We start from the raw sequence: 24,953 nt of genomic DNA on the forward strand, positions 1-24,953 counted from the left end.
CAAAAGAAAACTGATAGAAGAAAAAACGCATCGTTGAGAAACAACAACAGTCGCCATTTAGAAACTCGTGAACGTTTTATTTCTATCTGTCAACAAGGTTTTATTAAAATGATTTTATGCCAAATGAAAGCACTGCAACTTGAACCTTTTAAGAGCCATGCAACAATCATGGAAAACATACAGACGTTCAAGAGAAGTAATCAAGATACTTCTCAGACAGTACGGAATTTCTTGTATATTCAAACGCAAAGCTGGGTAAGGTGCACGTAGTTCGTATTTACATAGTGCACCGAAAATATGTATATATTTTATATAGTCTTTGAATAGAGATAAATTTTTCCTAATTTCTGATATTCTGAGGAGATAACTAGATTTTTACTAAATATTCTGTACATTACTCGTTTCATATATGTTCATTATTATAATCCACGTATAATTCGGATTTGTTAAATCCAACTATACGTGATAATTCTCGTTTCCACAGTATGTTCATTAAAACGTGCGCATTTATATTACGTTTTTTTCTGAAAATGTAACATAAATAATTAATTAATGCCGGTATTACCAGTACAGATTATTGTGATTATACTGCACCAAATTAACAGCGATATAATTTATACGCAACGTAATCAAAAATTCGTAATCAAAGTAAATAATTATTACAACTTACAATAAAACTTAATCTCGTTTTGTTCGGTCGGGTAAAACCGATCCGATTTAAGCGCATGTATTCTAAATGAGGCAACGTACACAGTCCACACAGCATTGATCGGATTATCGGTCCGACGCCACGCCCGCGCCAGCGTTTGACTCCAGGTTCCGTTACAATTGTTAAATTATACGCTTTAGTTTTTACCCTTATTGCATTTAATAACATCGTAGTTGATAAGTTTGGTGTATAATAATTCGTGTAAAATATTAAATTAATATTGGCGAGGTTTAATCGTACTCGTAATATGTCCAGTCGAATAATTGAATGGTCCAATACAATATAACCCAAGGCTGATCCAATAACATCTCAACTTCTCTGTAAAGGTCTCATAGTAAAGTAATAAAGTTGTAACGGCCTCTTTATTACGTAAAGTTATGAAGCATTGCTCTAATGGTTCCACTCGATCTTGAACACGGCGGACTCCACTGTTTCTCTTTACAATAGCACGTCTATTGGCTGTACGATAGGGGTTGTTTCCTCCCCTCTCTTATTAGCTGTCAATCCTATGTACGCTACTCAGGAGAGTAGTGCAGATGTCACATGGATAACACACGTCAAAGAGATCTTTGGATGGATGACCTGTAAACTGATACAGTCTCCCTCTATCCGTAAATTCAGGATAGTTTGGAACGTTCTATAGTCCGTCAGTTTGGAATAATTTGGAACCGTGCTATTGTATCTCTACCAGTCAGTTTGGAATACTTTGGAAACGAGCTATAGTATTTCTATATCCGTCAGTTTGGAATAATTTGAAACCGTGCTATTGTATCTCTCTATCAGTCAGTTTGGAATACTTTGGAAACGAGCTATAGTATTTCTCTACCTTCAGTTGAGGATAATTTGGAAACATGCAATAGTCTCTCTATCCGTCAGTTGGGAATAATTTGGAACCGTGCTATTGTATCTTTCTACCAGTCAGTTTGGGATACTTTGGAAACAAGCTATAGTATTTCTCTACTTGTCAGTTTGGGATAATTTCTCCACCTGTCAATTTGGAATAATTTGGAACCGTGCTATTGTATCTCTCTACCAGTCAGTTTGAAATATACTTAGGAAACGAGCTATAGTATTTATCTACCAGTCAGTTTGGAATACTTTGGAAACAAGCTGTAGTATTTCTCTACCTGTCAGTTTGGGATTATTTCTCTACCTGTCAGTTTGGGATAATTTGGAAACGTGCTATAGTATATCTCTTTACACCTCAGTTTGGAATAGTTTGTAAACGTGATATAGTCTCCCTCTATCTGTAAATTCAGGATAGTTTGGAAACGCGCTTTAGTCTCCCTCTATTCGTCAGTTTGTAATAGTTTGGAAACGTGTTATAGTATCTCTCTACCCGTAAGTTTGGAATGGTTTGGAAACGTGGTATAGTATCTCTCGACCCGTCGGTTTGGGATGGTTCGAAAACGTGCTATAGTACAGTATCTATCTACTCGTCAGTTTGAAACATTTTTAAAACATGCCATTTTCTCTCCCGTCAATTTTGAATATTTGAGAAATCATCTGTAAGTGATCGTTTTAAGAGTGGTGTTCTCAAGTAAACCTAGGAGAGTTTAAACTTACATTATATACTATACTCTTTTCAGATATAAAGATGGCAGTTTAAAAATGTTTACCTTGGATTATCGTCTGTCAGTTACGTATCGTAATAACTGTATAATTGGTATTTAAAAATTTGAACTGAAAAAAAATTTAATGACTTTACATTGAAAACAAATAAGGTGTAGATTGCAGGACTTAAAAATTCATGTTCTGTTCCCAAAAATTGAGAAATTAAAAATCCATAGGTAATTAATTAAAAATATTACTAATCTTGAAACAGTTAACAAACAATGTATAATTAGAATCATTTAAATTTACTAGTTTAAAATTAAAATGGAATAACCGAGCACATAATATACCAGGCAGTTTAAATCTGATACTCATAAATGAATTCAAAGTATACAGTATATTTTATTTCCACCTCCCTTTAAAGATGAACAGAGTGTCCACAAGGCAACCTCCCATCTTTATACGAACTCGTCACTTTTTGTTATTCACTTGTATTAATAAACAGTAAATATAATTTACTTTATGTCTAATAATGGGTTACCTGGTTATGTAATTTGGATGTTCTTAAACTGCACGGGCACTCAATTTCGTTATCAGCTACTTGAGAGGAAAGAGTCGGGAGATATTTCTCGGAATTCTCTTGAATCCAGAGATGCAAAACTTTTCTTAATCAACATCAAGTAGTGACATTATTCTTTGCGCATGGCACTTATCAAAGTTGAAAAGCTCTGCTTGCGAACACACATACAGCAATATTTCCAACTATGAACATTTACATTGGCTAAAGTTCTTACGAAGTGTATTTTTACAGGAGCAGAGCCACAAATCGTATCGGCCTCTGTGTGTCCTCACGTTTCGATGGAACTATCTGCTCCACCAGCTCGAGCCCATGGGGTACCATCAGTATTTCCAACTATGAACATTTACATTGGCTAAAGTTCTTACGAAGTGTATTTTTACAGGAGCAGAGCCACAAATCGTATCGGCCCCCTGTGTGTCCTCACGTTTCGATGGAACTATCTGCTCCACCAGCTCGAGCCCATGGGGTACCATCAAGTATTTCCAACTATGAACATTTACATTGGCTAAAGTTCTTACGAAGTGTATTTTTACAGGAGCAGAGCCACAAATCGTATCGGCCCCTGTGTGTCCTCACGTTTCGATGGAACTATCTGCTCCACCAGCTCGAGCCCATGGGGTACCATCAGTATTTCCAACTATGAACATTTACATTGGCTAAAGTTCTTACGAAGTGTATTTTTACAGGAGCAGAGCCACAAATCGTATCGGCCCCTGTGTGTCCTCACGTTTCGATGGAACTATCTGCTCCACCAGCTCGAGCCCATGGGGTACCATCAATATTTCCAACTATGAACAGTTATATTGGCTAAAGTTCTTACGAAGTGTATTTTTACAGGAGCAGAGCCACAAATCGTATCGGCCTCTGTGTGTCCTCACGTTTCGATGGAACTATCTGCTCCACCAGCTCGAGCCCATGGGGTACCATCAATATTTCCAACTATGAACATTTACATTGGCTAAAGTTCTTACGAAGTGTATTTTTACAGGAGCAGAGCCACAAATCGTATCGGCCTCTGTGTGTCCTCACGTTTCGATGGAACTATCTGCTCCACCAGCTCGAGCCCATGGGGTACCATCAGTATTTCCAACTATGAACATTTACATTGGCTAAAGTTCTTACGAAGTGTATTTTTACAGGAGCAGAGCCACAAATCGTATCGGCCCCTGTGTGTCCTCACGTTTCGATGGAACTATCTGCTCCACCAGCTCGAGCCCATGGGGTACCATCAGTATTTCCAACTATGAACATTTACATTGGCTAAAGTTCTTACGAAGTGTATTTTTACAGGAGCAGAGCCACAAATCGTATCGGCCCCTGTGTGTCCTCACGTTTCGATGGAACTATCTGCTCCACCAGCTCGAGCCCATGGGGTACCATCAAGTATTTCCAACTATGAACATTTACATTGGCTAAAGTTCTTACGAAGTGTATTTTTACAGGAGCAGAGCCACAAATCGTATCGGCCCCTGTGTGTCCTCACGTTTCGATGGAACTATCTGCTCCACCAGCTCGAGCCCATGGGTACCATCAATATTTCCAACTATGAACATTTACATTGGCTAAAGTTCTTACGAAGTGTATTTTTACAGGAGCAGAGCCACAAATCGTATCGGCCCCTGTGTGTCCTCACGTTTCGATGGAACTATCTGCTCCACCAGCTCGAGCCCATGGGGTACCATCAATATTTCCAACTATGAACATTTACATTGGCTAAAGTTCTTACGAAGTGTATTTTTACAGGAGCAGAGCCACAAATCGTATCGGCCTCTGTGTGTCCTCACGTTTCGATGGAACTATCTGCTCCACCAGCTCGAGCCCATGGGGTACCATCAATATTTCCAGCTATGAACAGTTATATTGGCTAAAGTTCTTACGAAGTGTATTTTTACAGGAGCAGAGCCACAAATCGTATCGGCCTCTGTGTGTCCTCACGTTTCGATGGAACTATCTGCTCCACCAGCTCGAGCCCATGGGGTACCATCTCGTCAACTTGATACTGCACGCTGTGGTCTGCCTCATGTACTTCAGGTAAACGCTGTATTCAATTGTTGCATCCAACTTACAACATGCTTTATTAGCAGATATATGGTGTTAAAACTTAATTTCGGGATTGTTTAATATAAACAGACCAAAATTCTGAAAACGTAAATTTTGTTACACTTTTATATCATTTACGTTACAAACACGGAAATATTGTGTTGCATTTAATGTCTCCTAGCTACTATATCAAATTGCTTTCAATTGGCTCACAACACAAAGAAAGATTAGTCGGATCAATTTAGACATTGACCCTTGCATAAATTCCCAGAATACTGAAAATTTGCACAGATGTTAGAAAGACCATTGTTATGAAATCGTGATAAGTTCCCATCGATCCCATGTCTGCAAACAATTTTGTTTAAGGTTGAAGATTTAAAAAATGGGTTTTATGAATTTTTCAACGAAACTGTTAGTTTAATTATATAATATGCCAGGCAAAAATTGTAGATCATGCAATTATCTACAAAAATTTGTTCTTACACTTTTTTCATAACACTAGCAATTTTTGAGAAAATACAGTTACAAAAGTTTCTTCTGCTATATTGTCTATAATGTGTACACGTTTACACGCCACCTATCAGGTAGTGTACCTAGCGCGTTTTTAATGTGGTTCCCCAGTTAGCCTATTCCACAGTCTTTTCCGGTAAAATTTAATGAATGTTTGGTTATTTTTCTTCTTTTTAGTCATTGAACTCTTGTCAGAGTGGTCGTTGTCGATCAGGTACAGCTCGAGTGACAAGTCCGTTATAAATATTAATAAATGTCAATAATACATATCATTTCCAATTTATTCATTTTTCGTGCGAGGCCTTTCAAAACCGAAGGTTTCCTCATCACGCGACTCCACAAATAAATATTTACATAATTTTTATTACAATTAAAATACCATATGGTGTAAATATGTAAATACAAAGATTTTGGAAATATTTCAGGCAGTATGAAAATTAGATAATTATGGCTACGATGTAATTTTTGAATAAATTGAGAAAAAAGAAGACTGGAATTTTCAATATTGAATTCAATATGGAGATCGATGGTGACTTTTCACAATTTCATAATAATGGTGACCCTAACATGTATGTAAATTTTCAGCTTTCTAGGAATTAATGCAAGGTTACCCCTATTTTTGGGCTAAATTGACCGGACTAGACAGACACGCAAAAGGTTATGTACCCCACTTTTTGCTATGGATACTAGATAGTAAAGAACCAATAAAAACCTTGATTTTATATGGTAAAGCCGATTCATTGTATAACATTACTGCCAATACATTTCAAATTGTCAATTTATCACTATCATAGACCTATGCAAATGTGTTACATTACTAATCTGTTATTCTTCGTAATATGTTATACAAGGCGTGTACAATGTCTGGAAACACCTTAATATTTTTAAAGCAAAGGCGATAAAATCTACAAAGTTTGCACAATCTTAAGTACTTTATGTGCAATAACTCATTCGCTTACATTAGGGTGCGGCCCGTAGGGAGTGGCTTAGAAATCGTGCATGCCTGGGTGGCCTTACAATGCATATCATTTAAAGGTGTTTATTATTAGAATATAATGCCGCAAACCACGCGTCATAAGCTTTATTCATTACACAAGGGCGACTGTTGAACTAAGATCAATATTAAACATTTAAACTGCCGCCATTTTGGATATGGTAATTGTTTTAGCAACCACTCTTAAAAAGAATTGAGTACTTTCAGTATTTAAAATATTAAATTTCATACAAGTATTAAAACTTCAGGTATTTTATTTCGGTTATCAAAGGAATATATATGGTTGTTATTCCCTAATCTCACATTCAAATTATTAAATTCAATGTAAGATTGTGATGTGTATTGCATAAAAAGCAGGTAGAATGGCTGTATAACAATAAAGTTTATAGATTTGATTGCATATGGTTTAAAAATATTGAATTGTTCTATATTACTGTGCAGTAGATTCCAAAAGTGTTTAATACAATTAAGATATATAAACCACCTATAACACTTTAAAATTAAGAGAATCCATCATTAGGTTAACGTAAATAAAATGTAAGTAAAAAGATAATTTAATTTAATTTCCATTGGGTCTATAACTATCTTCGTCGTAAAATGTGGTACCTAATTTACGATTGATTAATTTATACAGTTTTTAAGTCTATCAATAACTGTATAAATTATTCAGTCATAATCTAAGTACAAAATTATTTACCTTTAACTAGTTATTTACCTTATCTTAGTATGTGATGATGAATTCTCCGCATTTGAAGTGTACACAGTACGAATACAATCATTACAAGTTTATTTTATTATTAAGTTTAAAGGCTACACCCCAAGTGCCCCAGTCGAGTATTGGCTAAATTTAGGAATAAATCTTAATTCGTCATTAGTGGAAATCGAAGCGTTGGTTTAATAATAAATGTTAATTAAGTTGTTTCCAGTCATTTAATAAATTGTGTATGATATTCATTGTGTGATAAAATTCTAAAATTATCTTTTAAAATTTTTTTTTATTGCTGAAATCGATAACTGGTCATACATTGGATAAAACGTTTCAGTAAGATTTCCCTCGTTATGTTTTAGAATTTCTTACTTATTTCAAGGTCTGAAATCATTCCCGTTTTAACAGGATCCGTTTCTATACAATTTGTAAAGTTGCGTCAATTAAACCCAAAATAGAGTGTTAAAGTGAAATTTGATTTAAAATCTTTTCCGTTTATAACTGTAACCATTCTTAAGCATTAACGTTATTAAATTTTTAATTAATATTAGCAAATGAATGGATTCTGTTATTTACATTAGTGAGAATGCGCACCAAGTTGATAAACAATCCAAAATTGAATCAAATCACATTTATTTCCACAAAATACGGAAGCACAGAAGTAAATATTTTATATTGAAAAAGAAAACAGATGTAGCATTTGGATATCTAATGGTGATAAAATAGACAACAATATTCAAGTTATACAATTCAAAATAGTCAACATTAAATAATTTCAAACTAAATAATATTAAAAATACTTATATCACAAAGAATTAAATCCATATCCTGAAATAAAGAGAGAAATTAAAATAATATTATTAATATATACATATGTATATACTAAGATAATCTATAGATTGAAGTTAGTACTGGAAACTTGATCTATCGTATAATAATCTTGTAAATAATAGTGATATCTAACGACCAGATTATATACAATTAGTGGGTGTCCATATGTGGATAATATATGACGACCAAATAAGTAATGTGTAAAAGAAACACTGAGTAATATTTGATACGCCATAAAGGTTGTAATTGCGAGCCGTCTGGAAATACACGGTTTACAGTCTTACAGGAAGTTTCCGCTCCGGTGCGCGTCAATACGATGATCAAAAGCTGAAGATGAAAAGGCAGTACTATTCTGTGAACTCATTCATTTTAATCCCAAGTTTTAATTTAATGGGGATGTTCAGTACTTACTAATTCGTGTTAATGTATTTCATTGTGTTTTTCTTCTCAGCCCACTTGCATTTAAATTGTTTGTATTGGTAAAGTGTTGCAAATTGTTTACCGTTTCTGTACGTACACTCTTGTACGTGCGGGGTTATCGTGTGAATATTTTATTGCTATTCACACCTCCGCGTTTTTATAATGTATTTCATACAACTTTAAAAGGCACATAAGGAAAAACGCTTATGAAAACGATATTCGATTTCTGATTACAAAAAATTTAAAGTACAGCGTATAGCAACGTAGAAATCCTAGTCGTATTGCGGAACTTAAAGCTAGATAAAATTAAAATAAACTTATTTATACACACCACAAAAATTTTAAAAAATAAATCCGCCTTTAGCAACAATATATACTATATGCAATAATTAATCGGGTTCTGTTAAACACCACAGCTATACTAATCTTTAGTTTTCACTATAAATGTAACATAATAGACATATTAAGACATTTAGTACATTTTCTATGTTTCCAATGTTATTTATGTTTCCACGGATGTTAATTTTTTACTTACGTGTTCTACAAATTTCTCTTATAACATAGCAAAGTAAAGGTGAGTGAAAGTGAAGCGTTAATATTAATAAAAACTTTTACTTATAATTAATTTTAATTTAGAAAAAAACGTCAATTTCTGAAAACATTGAAATGTTTTTCGCTGAACATGGTAACATGTACATTTCTAAATATACGAGCATTTACAATCTAATGCAATACACTTCAAATTGTAACCTCTCTCTCCTAATGTTTGTTATGTAAAATGTGTTTGAAGTTTATTACTTTTTCGTATTTAGCACTTGTTAGGTATAAGAAAACTATGGTCTGGTAGAAAACTAGGATATGCTAGTAGATGGGATTTAACGGAATTTAATAACAACTAACATGGGAATTGTTAGAGGAATTTCTAATATTACTAGTAGAATTTGGTGATTCAAGAAGCGAAGTTTCTAGTAAGCTGGGCCTTAGTAGAAACTCCGCTACTTAGAAGATGAACGATAAGAATTTCCTAGGACAGGCAGATGATTTTTTTAAAGTTTTTTATTGACGATGGAAGGTTTGAAAGGATAACAGGATTTCGGACATTTGCTATCGCTATAGGTTATAAAAGGTATAACCCAACGTTTCGAGGATTTGAATCTATCCTCTTTGTCCGGTGGGGGAGTTTGTGATTAATACATACAAAAATAAAGACCAGAAAATTGTAAAGAAAGGAAAGAATACAGTTCAAACATACCCAAAACCTGCTTGGAGTCCAGGCTAGGCGTTGTCAATGCAAAGGATTCAAGTTCCGAGCACAAATCACAAGAACAAGGATTACAGTCACATATCATACTAGCACAGGCTACAGTACTAAGTAACTGACGAAGAGGACAGATTACAACCCTCTAATCGTCGTGTTATACCTTTTACAAGCTATGACGAAGGCAAATCATGTTTGGAATTCAGAACATGGTGATCACGAGATCTGCGGGTGCTGCTTGGTTTCAGATGGTTCTTGCGTGTAGGTAGGAGGCTATTCGTAGTTGACGCGAACAAGTCTTATTCTTAATTTCGACACTTGTGTCTATTGTATTTACGTCTGCCTGCTTAGTTGTCAGGTTAAGTGATAGAGGGGAATTTATATTAGTAACTTCGCATCTCAATAAAGTCCTTATTTCATTTCATATTTCACAGTTTTCCATGTATACTCGTAATGTAACCAAGATAATTTATGACAGTGAAATATTGCACAGCGACGATGATAAAGACAGAGTGCGGTGGGTGTGGGATTACGGCAAAGGCCTCAGTCAAACGGTGAGTTGCTAATGAAGAAAATTAGCAATTAAAATACTTTTATATGAAGTTAAAGTCAGTTGGCAAAAGCAGCTTAGGAGCACGATATTCACACCCTTCTGTACAGTTATATTCGTTTCAAGATTTTCTAACCGACAATATGTTGCTATGTAAATTACTCAATCGTTAAACTATATACCTGTATACATATTCATGTTTACACAAACACAACGGAATATTCATCAAGCCAGAGCTCGCCTGCTTGAATATAAACGCGGATTTCTACTAGGAGATAAGTTAAATACAATTGAACTTTCAACGTCATGACAAGTACGATATACATTAAACCGCTGCTTGACCTGCTTCCGTAGCCTAGGGGGTAAGGCTATGGTTCTGTAACTGAGAGGTTATGGGTTCGATTCCTGGGGAGGTCAATTAATACAATTTTGTAAATAGGTTTGGACTATCTATTCTTTAAAACATTTGGTGTACTCAATTTAATGTATGGTATTGGCGACGGAAGAGCCCCTAAAAACCATCTAGAGTTATGGTGATCTTCATAGTCAAGAGCCAATTTTCATTGTACAAGTACACGATTTCTTGAAAACGATAGAGAAATTTCCTAAGGAAATCGATCGTCATGCGTGATGGTTTTAGTGTAAATCTAATTGACTGGGTTTCAAAAGGGTTAGAAACATGAAATTATTTTTTTTTCTTCAGATTAAGTTTTTTTATTGTTTGTAAAACCTAAAAATAACCGATGTAAAACCTAAAACTAACCAATATACACATAAATTAATGCTAAATCAGTATCAGATAACCATATACAGACCCTTAAAGTGATAACTTTCAGCAAAACTCTGTATCTAGTGTCCTGACGTTGATATAATTGTTATTGATGTGCCTGGTGGTGGTCTTTAGGTGGATCTGGGTATCAAGGTATAAGATATGATCTGGTAGGAAATAATATCGTTTTATATTTTAACCTTTTTGTACTCTCTCATTTCGAACTCTGCCAAAACTAGCCCCGGAGATGAGCAATTTTTTTCTGAGGGCAACTTTGTATATCAATTTCAAGAAAAACCATGCTTGTCGTATGCTTGTACAGTCCAAATTGGCGCTTAGCTCCTGGATTATCAGTGGTCTTGATACCTATTGGCCTAGTCTCTCATTAACGTTTGACTACTCATAAATACGATAAATTACTTTAAAACGTGTTTCTAATGTTATTAAATCAATTAAAACATTGTTTTGACAAATTGTTAAAATGATTGTTTTAGCGCAAACCATAGTTCAATCAAATTGACACGACGCTATAGAAGTGAAGTGGGTGTCTTATAGAGTTGAAGAGTCAAGAGCCCTCAACATCACCATTGACGTGATGCGAAGAGTTCCATTTTATTTGTAAGATTGTCAAGGCGTGTAAGGGGGAGACGGCTGATGAAACATAATGAGGGTTTCATTTCAACTTTACTTTCCCCCCAGGGTGGAAGTGACAAAGGTGGGCCGTAAGTTGAAAACTCGGTTTTCTTAATCAGTTCATTGCCATCAAATTGGCACAAGAACAGTGAATTATATGCCTTACACTTCGATGTATTGCCAAGTGCATTTACGTACTAACTGTAAATAAATATTTAGCGAAAATCAGTCATAGCCTTGTCTGAAACTTTAAGAAAGGTTCATTTTTAAAGTTCTTATTTTATAATAACATTGGTTTGTAAAGTATGAGATCGTAAAATAATATTTGAACCAATAACTTTAGTTATGGTTCCATTATTCTGCGATAATCTATCAGTTTGTCTTTTGTAATATTAAAACCATAACTTATATACGGGCTGAGTTGATATTCAACCATTTTTACGCTGAAAAATACCCGAATTTCAGTTTTCCTGTTTGGATGTGTTTTTTAATAATTTGAATTTGTCAATGTAAACATCAAGGATATAAATTACTTGTTGTTTTAAAACTAAGGTAAGTATTTTAAACACTCTTAGTTGCGAGTTAGGTTCTTTTAAGATGGTTACGACACATTAACGTCATAATTACAACAAATAACTGTTTTAGATTTGTTAATACACAGCACGAAATTAAATGAAATTTGTTAAACGCGAATATTGTAATGTTTTTAATAATAAGTAAATGTTAAAACTTTGTTTATAATTTAAAACTGTACTATTTTATCACGGATATAGAACGATTGGTTCGTGGCCTAATACATCTTTTTGGGTTTTATGCAATGTAAATGTGACAGAATAATGGGTATAACAAATTCAAACTCATACGTTAACTTGTACATTAAATATTTTAAGTTTTTCTTAAAAAAAGCCAGCATTTTCGCCACATCTGATATTTCTCAACAACTACTATGTAAACAAATTACATCATCTTTAGATCATCCGTTCAATTTCTACTCCGGAAAAGTTATTGGTCTGAAGAATAAGAAAAGAAACTTTTGATCTTCGGGTCGAATCAAAGTGCAAAGTTGGGAACTTTCGTAACAACTTAAAAAATAATTTAATCAACTTAAAGCCCAATGTATAGAGAAATTAGAAACTATAATACACTCAAAAATAATATGTCATTTGATTAATTATGACATAGTTATTCTGGGACCTACTTTATCAGTTTTAAATGTTAAAATATAGTGATCAATATATAAATTTAAATAATTACTTGTCGATTTATTTGTTTTATAACAGTATATTATAACAGAAAGAATTGATGATAATGAAAGATAAAGCAGTTTCAAACGTGGATGCTATTCCTGAATTAATGATCACATCCTTTATCGATGTTTCAATTCCTTATCTACCACATCCTTTATCGATGGTTCAATTCCTTATCTTATCACATCCTTTATTGATGTTTCAATTCCTTATCTTTTCTTTCCCCAGTATCGTACATTCATTTAGTCGTCCTCATTTACACCATTCCTCATCCAAGCTGTGAATTACTGGAACCTCCACTGTAGAGTATACTCCTTTGCACTAAACGGATGTTGTAGTGGAAATGCGCGTGCTGCTCAGAGGAAGTATCAAGCCCGCTGGCACTGAAGACTTGTTAACAAACACAGCTTTTTCAACAAAAAAAAACTTAAATTAATTAATTTAAAAACTAACTAAACTCACCATTATGTCACATTTACCATAGACTCAAAATATTTTGTCACACAAAATTTGATCACTCTGTATGAATATCATAAAATACAAACTTGCAACATGCAGGCGTATATAGGAAGTTTATTTAAGAATACATGCTGGTGAACTGGCTATACACAAGTAAACTTGCGAATTTAAAGATTAGCCGTTTAAAATATTTAAAGTAACGTCTTTTTAACATGATTACGTAAACGATACCTTTCTATAACATTGTGCTTAAGATAAATTAATAAAGCCTGTTTTACTTCAAGTATCTTTTTACCTTATGTCTTTGTAGTATTAAAGTTATGTCTTTGCAGTGTATAATAGCTGTACTAGGGTATTTTACATATAGCACATGTGTTCAGCAATTCAAGTTGTTTTTAGAGTTATGTTTCAATCCTAACTTACAAATGGAGTATACATTCTCATCTTACTTAAAGGACACATTTTTCGTTTAATAATTAATACTTTTAAAATATTTTATTCCATTCAGTATTTATTTCATTGAGTCAGATCCCAATAATACAATATCAGTACATACTTTTAATTCCTTAACAAAACTATTTTTTAGTAAACTGTGAAATAAAAAATTAATCGTTTAATAAAAATGTATAGAAAGTAAAGATTTGAAAGATTGTATATTTTTTGCTAATTTCATATTATAAACCTACTTTATAAGGTATTTTTGTATGTCCTAAATTATGGGCGAAGACTACTTTTAAGCAATAGTTTGACTTCATTTGTCGTTTATTTAAGTCGTTTACGCAACGTTTCCGTTACGTTATGAAAGTACCCTGACAACTATGTACAAAGATGTTAAAGATGTACGAATTGTATTTACGTCTAAATGATTGTCTAAAGTTGTCATTTGAAGGTGTCAATTTAAAGGACGTAAAAGCGCCGCCATTATAAATGTCGGTTAGTGAATCAAGTAACCAAACCACCTCGTCTGCCTGACGTGTGACGGGTAGTCAATACCTGGTGTTTATGTCAGCATTAGACACACATGATGTGTTTGAACAGCTTTCCTTTCCTGACAGGAACGTCTCGTTATCGCACCCGTGTACACAAATCCGCCAGAGTGTTCAGTGTAAAAAATACAGCAAACCCCTTTTTTACGTGAAGGACATTATGCAAACATTTAGGGACGTTAAGGGTTTGTCATTTTAAAACTTCTGCTGGAAGAGCACTTGCTCCTGAAAGTCTTTTATGAATAATAGAAGGTTTTATATTCGTTCATCGAGTGTTGAGAGTAATGCTCCGCCCCAATACGGCAAAGGTCTGGGGGTAAAGATCAATCGGTAGAGAATCCCAGGAAAGTCCACGTGAACCGAGCTAGTTCCTAGAATATCGATACGCCGCGCCGAGTTCACAAGCGGTCACTTGCGCCTTGCTGTTTATCCATTGGCGCTCCTGTTAGTTCGCGCTGCTGGAGAACCAAACAATGTAATCGTCACGTGATGGGTGGGATCTTGTTCTCTTACGAGAAGAAGCTTACAAAATTGCACATAGTCCTATAAGGACCTTTGCGCTACTTCCGAAGCGGCAGGATATTCTTGGTGGGTAAGGTTGGGGGTAGAGGCCGCCTCCTATCGAGATTCATGAGGAAGAATTTAGGGCAGTAATCTTAAATTATGCCAACTCTGAACCAGCCTCTCCTGTCAAAGTACATAGGCAGGGTGTGGCACACCTTTATGTCTAGACTAGCAAGAATTCTACGAATCCCACCAACTCCAACAGTCATCTCCCGCAGTCGACTAGAATTATCGAATTACCCTTGCACCCCAGAAACTCGACATTTTCAGTTAGTGATGTGGCTCTCCTGGACATTCATAAGGTTACTCAGATTTAAGTGACAAGACGATTTTTGCTGTGCCCAGTGTGCATTCAACTGGAAGGTATGAACCAGTCAAAAGTGAACCCTCCTAAGAAATGGGTGGGATCTAACTCTCAACACTTGATGAATTGACTTCTATTGCTATTATTGCCTCTAGAAGCCCCCAACCTATCGAACCATTAGTGTCTGGATTCATCCGGGTGCTATGTTAAATTGATATTCTTGAGTATCCTTGTAGTACTCTTCATCTGGAAACTTAAACTTCAACTGACTTGGAATGTTTATATCTGTTTAAACGGGTCTTCTAGCAGCTACGCCCTTCAGTATCCAGCGCACGGACGTTGTCGAGGAAACAGGATTTTCCGATCATTTGCCATCGTTCAGTGATAAAAAACATCATTAACACTACGTTTTGGGATTTGCGATCTGATCTATTTTTCAGGACATGGAGGTTGTATAGTATCACTCTAGAGAAGTCATATACGTACCTTTGGTATCCTCCGAACGCCCTTTATTGTATGAATAGGGTGTATTGAAAAGCGAATTACAATTTTGGACTTAAATAAAGATAGCTAAAAACATTCCGCCACAGTTAGTGTTGCCTATTACAGTATTTTGTATCCATGTAGCCCTCTCAAAAAAGTTATCTGTTTCATGGATAATATTTTTGGCTGTTCTTGGTCTAAATTGGAGTATTCGTCTTATTATTTTCTAGTGTTATCAATACATTTTAAATAGTATCCAACTTTATCAATGCGGCCATGTAATATTTCATTTTTATCTCTCAAGTTAATCTCTAAAAGTATTTTTGACCGGACTTTTTCAAAACCCTGTATATGGCGTTCGAACATGCCATACAACACAGTTTTATGAGTTATTTGATTCATATACTGTCTTACTCAGAATTTGTCCTTACTTAAGTGGTTTGGGAGTTACTCAATATGACCCTTAGCAAATTGAGAAACACTGAATATGTCAAAAATTTAGAGAGACAACACAAGATTTTTTCCGCCAATTTTGTAAAAGCAATTGCAAGAAAAGTGAAAATTAAGTCACAATTACTTTTGTCTGATTTTCACGGTAATAATTTTAGGTGTGCATACTTTCAACGCAGCACATTTTCTGTAGATTTTAGACGTTCACGAGTATCTTATGCTATAAATTACACAAATTGAGAGTTGGTATATCCGCTTTCGTAGTTACAGTAATAAATATACAATGTTAACCACAGTTAATGATGCAGAACTAGTTTGGAACGTTGTCGGATCACTTGTGCAACTAGTTCATATCCCAATTATGTCACCAATAAACTTAGCTTGTTAGTTTAGCTTTGAAACAATTGCAAGTAGTATTCTTGACATTTATAAGTTATTGACGGCCGTGTAAACTAATTTACCACATTCTGTAACTGAAGTTTATAAATTTCTTCACAATCATGAATAAATGTTTTCCAGAGGAATAAATCGTGAGCTAGAAGACGATCTCATTATTTGTTAGGTCTTAGACAACGTGTCCTACGTTAATTAATAGTCGGCAGTGCTTATAGAGGGGGAGAACTGAGCTGTCCCACCCCACCCCCACCAGCAACCCCTCCCTAACTGCGAAAATCCATATCAAGAGGGCCTTTCTACTCGTGATCCACTTCTTCCTCTGGAACTACTCTTTCATTAATGTTTCTCTGTCATCTTTTCTGTTCTGTTACTTTTTACATTTATTCCTGTATACTTCATATAATGTTAAATTTCTATATTTGAAACCTTGTACTTGTTATTATTGTAAAAATAAACTTCATTTATATGTGTATAACATTTTGGCAATGTAATTCGTGTATTACAAAACAACTGATAAGTTGGATTTAATATTGCTACAAATTTATGTCATGAAGTAGATGAATTTTAGTTATCTTATTTTGAAAATGTAAGTAAAAGTACAGTCAGCGTAGTATAAAGTATAACAACAGTTTCAACGTATTAAATTGAAAAAAATTATATATTTCTTTCATGTTGTTCTAGAGGCTTCAGAGATACTTACGCATTGTTCATAGGTTTTGTTAAAAATAACTAATCATATAAATAATCCGACCTTATATTAATCGATATATATTAAATGAAATTATCGTTTTACAAACATATTGTCTGTATTTAAGAAATTATGTTTTAATTTGTTGTTAAAATGAACTGAAAGACGATGATATATTCTTCTTAATATTTAATATTCCCATCTCGAGTGTTATTTTTTATCATTCTATTGACCTACCAGTGTTTCACTTTTATAAACGAAAATACGTTCCAATTACAAATGTATTACATTTATTAATTTCAAAGTAATTGTAAAAAATTAATAATTCCTTTCCTAGGAATCTTGTAATAATTTGCAAAATCGAGTAGTTGATATTGTTGAATGATTATGATTTATATAATTGTGACTTTAGCTTGTAGTATTACCTACGTAACTGACCACGTATAAATCTGGATTGTTAAGATGTGGATAATGTTTCTTCATTCTTCAAACTGATCGATTTCCAAGTCAATTAAGGGGACCACGTAACCTCTATCCTTCCCATGTTAATTTTGCCAACTTTATGTACCTTTTTCTCAAAAACTATAAAAAATGTGTGCTTGAAATTTTTTACCTTATGTACTATACACCTTTTTGTACACATTTATAACTTTTTTGTAATAATTGGTTCATAGTAGGAGTTTTGTTAATTTTTTTTGTAAGTGTTAACAAAATTATTTTAAAAAAATATGTTTTAATTTTGTAAAAAATGCTTTGGTATAATTTACAACAACCAAAAGTTATAAAAATGTAGAAGGCTATAAGACAAACACAACAAAAAAAACTGTATCTTGATATCTTGTATGGTTGCTGAGATAAAGGTACATACATAATAAAAAAGTAAACTTTCGGAAAACGCAAAATAAAGAAAACAAAGAGAATTTTTGACATTGCCTATTTATTTAATACGATCCAGATGCAGATGACGGTTGGTCTGGCCCCTCTTCCTCAGCATACAACTCCTCCAGTTTCTTTTTAGATAGTTGTTTTGACTGTCTGGCTTTTTTTTAATTTCTGCATTTAGTCGATCCGCTCTCCATATGCGCTGGTCATCAAAGGTTTTGAATACTTTTGCAGAGTGTTTTCCAACTTGAAGGCCCAAATTTTTCAGAACCAAGCACTTGCTGATGTTTCCTTTGTTGAAGGCACTAACTGCATCATAAGCTCCCAGTTGAAGTGTTTTTAGTTGAACAAATGTATTCTTCGGAATTCGGTTCCATACTACATTGTTGAAGGATTCATTGGGGTTCTAGCTTTTTCCATGCAAGCATTTTTTTAGTAAATCAGGTGCAGCTAGATCCTTGTATATAGGCTTTACAACCTCCATGATAGCATCAGGCAGATGAAAATGTGAAGTATGGTCATATTTTTCTTTATTTTGCTGATATTTACACCATGATGATTCTCCTTTAGGACACAGCCCACAGCTTGGTTTATCGTGTATAGCAAACTTCAAAAAAAATTTTCAAGCATTTATACTTATAATATTTTTATAATTTATACATCATTTTAAACAGGAAAAAGAGTAGAATTATTTTAAATTATAACCCGAAAATTGACAATTTTTCGATTTTTTGGTTACACGGTTCCCTTAAAATCCGTTCTCAGAATTCCTCTCTAAGAAAAAATGAAGTCAAATGATAACATACCTACATGTATTGCGCCGCAGGCTTCTTGTCCAAACACGCCATCAATATATCTAATCTTGTGTTATGAAATTGTTTAAACTTTTAATTGTTAAACAATTAAATCAGTATGAAATCAGCTTCACGTTAGCTACGAGCTAACATTGTTTATTCAGACAACAATCACATTACCTTCCTATGCTGATTGGAGGATGTAAAAATGTCTTTTTTGTTTTTTTTTACATTGAAATAAATGTTACTAACAACAACGATGTTGCAAGAAGCAAAGTAGTACCATACCATACGATACGATGTAAGAAATGCAAGTAAAAATAAGTGCCGAAGTAAACCTTTACGAAATACAAATGAAGAAACTGTTGTGATAATTGAATTATTTTATGACGCTTATATAATAACATGATTTTACTTTGATTTGTTTTTACTTCACCTTAAGCGTTAAGTAGCAATAAACAAACAAATTAATTTTTTTTTAATTACGAAGTTTAGAATTTTTCCAAAAAACATTGTATAAAGGATATTTTATAGAACAAAATAAACGTTCTTAAATGAGAAAAAATTAAGGACTGATGTGAGAAAGAGAACGATAACATTTCAAATATAATATTAACATGTTATGTTAGGAAAAAAAACATTATATACTACTGATTTTACTGAATGGATTAAACTTTCAATGACAAGTAATAACCTTTGTAAACTAAAACTTTGGTTACTTTTATTTGATTCCTATTATTGTTTATTTCTTTTTAATAAGTTTAATAGTATAGTTTATGCTTGATATTAAAAACCTACAACTACAAATTATCACAAATAAATTTGGTACTGACATTTTCTTTTTTTGTAGTCACTGAAAATATTAAATGTATGAATGTTTTAAAACTTAAAGAATGTTTTCTGGGTTGTACTTTCAAAATAAAAAGATAATCTTAGATTCAACAATAAATAATCACTGGATAGGCTCTTGATTGTTAGTTTAGATTTTTAAACACATATAAATATTATCAGCAAAGAGAAGTGCTGTGAGGCCATAAATACTTCAATGTTATAACTCAAAGGCAAAGTTTCTCTACCTTTTACTGCAATTTTCCCATGAAAATATATCACGACTAACAATCCCTGCTATAATTTGTTGGGTAGTTTCTTATACTTTCTATGCGCCCTCAACGATGATGGATATTTGTACTTTGAAACACGTCATCACTAAAATGAAATTATATTTCTCTCGCCCATTAGAGTAAGAAGCTATTTATTAACTCAACACAAGGAATAAAGGTTTATGTTACACACTAGTAAGTAAGTAAGCAATCCCATCTGTTCTACCTCAAACGTTTATTAGACACTTTTTTCAAATGGGAGTATTATACAACAATATAACATTATCTGTAGTAAGCGATTTCATATCATACAAATTCGTCACTAGCTGTAGCAGACGACATTATATATCATTGTAACGTTTGCGCCTAACGATTACCTACAACAATGCGGCACTAGTTGGTGTAGTATATGATGCTATATTGTAATGCGTCACTAGGTATAGAAGACGATACTATATATCATTGTGACATCTGTGCGAAGCGATTATCTATAACAATGCTGCACTAGTTGGTGTAGACGATGTTATGTACAAATATGTCACTATATATAGAAGACAATACTATATATCATAGTGACATCTGTGCAAACGATTATTTATAACAATGCTGCACTAGTTGGTGTAGACGATGTTATGTACAAATATGTCACTAGATATAGAAGACGATACTATATATCATAGTGACATCTGTGCAAACGATTATCTATAACAATGCGTCACTAGTTGGTGTAGACGATGTTCTGTACAAATGTGTCACTAGCTGCTGTAGTATATGATGCTATATTGTAATGCGTCACTAGGTATAGAAGACGATACTATATATCATAGTGACATCTGTGCGAAACGATTATCTATAACAATGCGTCACTAGTTGGTGTAGACGATGTTCTGTACAAATATGTCACTAGATATAGAAGACGATACTATATATCATAGTGACATCTGTGCAAACGATTATCTATAACAATGCGTCACTAGTTGGTGTAGACGATGTTCTGTACAAATATGTCACTAGGTATAGAAGACGATACTATATATCATAGTGACATCTGTGCAAACGATTATCTATAACAATGCGTCACTAGTTGGTGTAGACGATGTTCTGTACAAATGTGTCACTAGCTGCTGTAGTATATGATGCTATATTATAATGCGTCACTAGGTATAGAAGACGATACTATATATCATTGTGACATCTGTGCGAAACGATTATCTATAACAATGCGTCACTAGTTGGTGTAGACGATGTTATGTACAAATATGTCACTAGATATAGAAGACGATACTATATATCATAGTGACATCTGTGCAAACGATTATCTATAACAATGCGTCACTAGTTGGTGTAGACGATGTTCTGTACAAATGTGTCACTAGCTCCTGTAGTATATGATGCTATATTATAATGCGTCACTAGGTATAGAAGACGATACTATATATCATTGTGACATCTGTGCGAAACGATTATCTATAACAATGCGTCACTAGTTGGTGTAGACGATGTTATGTACAAATTTGTCACTAGCTCCTGTAGTATATGATGCTATATTATAATGCGTCACTAGGTATAGAAGACGATACTATATATCATTGTGACATCTGTGCAAACGATTATATATAACAATGCTGCACTAGTTGGTGTAGACGATGTTATGTACAAATATGTCACTAGGTATAGAAGACGATACTATATATCATAGTGACATCTGTGCAAACGATTATATGTAACAATGCAGCACTAGTTGGTGTAGACAGTGTTATGTACAAATTTGTCACTAGCTGCTGTAGTATATAACGCTATATTGTAATGCGTCACTAGGTATAGAAGACGATACTATATATCATTGTGACATCTGTATCAAACGACTACTGTATCTATAACAATGCGGCACAAGTTGGTGTAAACGTTGTTATGTACAAAATAAATGTGTCACTAGCTGCTGTAGTATATAACGCTATATTGTAATGCGTCACTAGGTATAGAAGACGATACTATATATCATTGTGACATCTGTATCAAACGACTACTGTATCTATAACAATGCAGCACTAGTTGGTGTAGACAGTGTTATGTACAAATTTGTCACTAGCTGCTGTAGTATATAACGCTATATTGTAATGCGTCACTAGGTATAGAAGACGATACTATATATCATTGTGACATCTGTGCGAAACGATTATATGTAACAATGCAGCACTAGTTGGTGTAGACAGTGTTACGTTCAAATTTTGTCACTAGCTGCTGTAGTATATAACGCTATATTGTAATGAGTCACTAGGTATAGAAGACGATACTACTGTATATATCATTGTGACATCTGTATCAAACGACTACTGTATCTATAACAATGCGGCACAAGTTGGTGTAAACGTTGTTATGTACAAAATAAACGTGTCACTAGCTGCTGTAGTATATGATGCTATATTGTAATGCGTTACTAGGTATAGAAGACGATACTATATATAATTGTAACATATGTGCCAAACGATTTGGTATTTATTTAGTTTTAAATTACTAAATTGGTACTACTGTAAATATTTACTTAGCGGTTGTTTGCTGAATGTAATATACATCAACATTATTGCTCTCTAAGCTAAAACAACAAACAAGGAATAATTATTGAAATAGTTCATCGGTAAATAGGAAATGAGAAATATTGACGTTATCATTGTGTTGTTTATTCATTGCGCTAATAGTTTAGTTTGTGAACGATTTTGGTGGTCTAACTTTAAATGTCGATTTTTTTAATAAGTAGAAAATATTTTTATCACAATAAAAAGGATCTAAAATGCAACCTTTTTGTTGATCAAACCAATTTAATGATTTTTTAAAGAATATTTTTACCCTCTTTAAATAATTTAGGCCTAAGTGGTTTGGTTGGGCACTATATCCACAGCTTATTACGTACGTAACTATATTAATTATTTTAAAACTTAAGTCGTAATAATATTTGAAATACCCTACCTGGTAGAATTGTATACGGTTGAATTATTTTTAAAAGTTGCAATATAGTAAGCAGCAAAGTACATAATTTAATATAAGAATGTTCTTTTGTTATTATGTTTAGATGTATCATACCTGGGTTATTAAGCACCAAAATAGTCATTGTTCCTTGTGGACTACGAGTAAAATAAATTAAAATTGGCTGTTAATTTGTTTATTTCTAATTTTAGACTTTATTCCTATTTTAGATTATTTGGTTTTGGTCCGCGATCACAAAACAGACTGCATCGTACTAAAGGGTTCAGTAAAATTAAATTTAAAATTATTAGTTGTAACCTTTTCCAAATTTACTTACTAAAGTCGCGGTACGTATTATAAAGTTAGTATCAGTTTTAACATTGTATACCAAAAATAGTTAAAATGCTGCTAAAAACTTATAAAGTAAAACCACTTTTGATCCTGGTGGATTTATATCAAGAAATTTGTCATTGGAGGAAATGGTACAGAGGGTATGACCGAAGACCACCATATTTAATTAAACGATTTAAAAACGATTATAATGTATTTACGTGGATTAATGTAATAAATACATTTTATAAACAGATCTAGAACGCCACTCAAAGGAAATTTCGAGAGGTAAACTTTTCCTTTCACATTTACCATACCACATTTTGTTGTGATACGAAGTTTAATTTTGCATCATATAATAAAATGAAAAATTGAATTGAAACTATCAAGTTAAATTACGATGTATTTTGGCCCTATAATAAAATAAACCATGATTCCCACCACAGATACCATAAAACAATATTTATTTTGTATATCACAATATAAATAAACCTTTTAACACTTTTTTTGTAAACTTTTATTTTTGTTACATGAAGATGAAATCACAGATTTCGAAATGTACATTGTAACAAAAATAAAAGTTTACAAAAAAAGTGTTAAAAGGTTTATTTATATTGTGATATACATATTTATAAAACACTTTTCAAGGCTATATCTCTAACATTTATTTTGTGTTACGTATGAGATTATCATGCAGCAAGTATTTTATACCTAGACAAATATATTTACGGTTTTCATCCACTTTACTACGTCGTCACGTACATTTCTCTGCCATATCTATTTTACGTATGTAACCAAAGGCTTTCCATCGGTACTTCATATACAAATTATTCAAACAAATTGTCAAATCTTAATTTCCTATCCGTCTTGTTATTGAATAAATATGGACAAATTTGGTTTAATTTAAGGGTATGCACTAAAAAAGTATGCCCATCCATACAATAAGGTAGCATAATCAGTGTTGTTGCTTTGGTACCAGGGTTTAAAAGAGGATGTTGAAAGACACATAGAGGCATTACATAGTTAGGTATTCCATATACTATTCCGAGGGACTACGGTCTTAGTCCTGTCATTATAGTAATTAGGAAGTAATAATATTAAGCTAACTTATACAATATAGTAGATATCTCTGTGATCAGAGTGCTAATTTTCAATACTGTTAACAGAGCTCTCACATTGAAATCCTTGCAAAGGTCTGTTTCATATTGGATAGTACCTAGAACCTTAAAATATTTACTGTCGATGTGTATTGTGTGTGGTGAAACTAGTTTAAATCTTTTGATGTTCATAGGCATTAGACACAAAACAAAGGTTTTTAAGGTATATTTTTAATTATTTAAAAACAAATTTGTGTTAGAGAATTCAAATAAATAGTTTAACTGTTTCAAGTAACCCAGATTAGTGTCAATTGCGTGTAATAAACACCACATTTCAGAATTCGTTGTACTGTTTTGTGATAAAAAAACTTGAAAATTATTTGTTTGCATTAAAATTACGAACATATAAATATCATATTAATAGTGAGTGCGGTATGAGTCGGGGAATCTGAGACAGATGCCCGCTGCGGTGAGGCACGGGCCAGGTAATAAACACGGGACCGTGGCTGGTGCAGTCAATTATTCATGCCTGTGGCCCGTGAGTTGTGGCTCACTCAGACTGCTGGCACTTCATGTGTACCTGCCAACTTTTCAAACTGATCGGCTCACTTCTTACTATGCGTGCGATTGTTTGAGCCCACCAGTCTCTTACTTCTGC

The 24,953-nt window shown here is 33.5% G+C and overlaps 2 protein-coding genes across 2 annotated transcripts in view; both read left to right on the top strand.

Annotated features, from left to right (window-relative positions):
* Positions 1-3,182, top strand: part of LOC124358499 (protein O-mannosyl-transferase Tmtc3-like) — a 70,610-nt gene extending 67,428 nt beyond the window's left edge. Inside the window, exon 3 of the mRNA XM_046810793.1 lies at positions 3,075-3,182. Coding sequence (XP_046666749.1) covers positions 3,075-3,182 — 108 coding nt within the window. The remainder of the gene's footprint in view (positions 1-3,074) is intronic.
* A 1,388-nt stretch (positions 3,183-4,570) lies between these two features.
* Positions 4,571-24,953, top strand: part of LOC124357827 (protein O-mannosyl-transferase Tmtc3) — an 80,082-nt gene continuing 59,699 nt past the window's right edge. Inside the window, exons 1-2 of the mRNA XM_046809891.1 lie at positions 4,571-4,669; positions 4,821-4,874. Of these exons, the coding sequence (XP_046665847.1) occupies positions 4,665-4,669; positions 4,821-4,874 (59 nt within the window). The 5' untranslated portion in view covers positions 4,571-4,664. The remainder of the gene's footprint in view (positions 4,670-4,820; positions 4,875-24,953) is intronic.

This window comes from Homalodisca vitripennis, chromosome 3, assembly GCF_021130785.1.
Source record: "Homalodisca vitripennis isolate AUS2020 chromosome 3, UT_GWSS_2.1, whole genome shotgun sequence".
NCBI lineage: Eukaryota > Metazoa > Arthropoda > Insecta > Hemiptera > Cicadellidae > Homalodisca > Homalodisca vitripennis.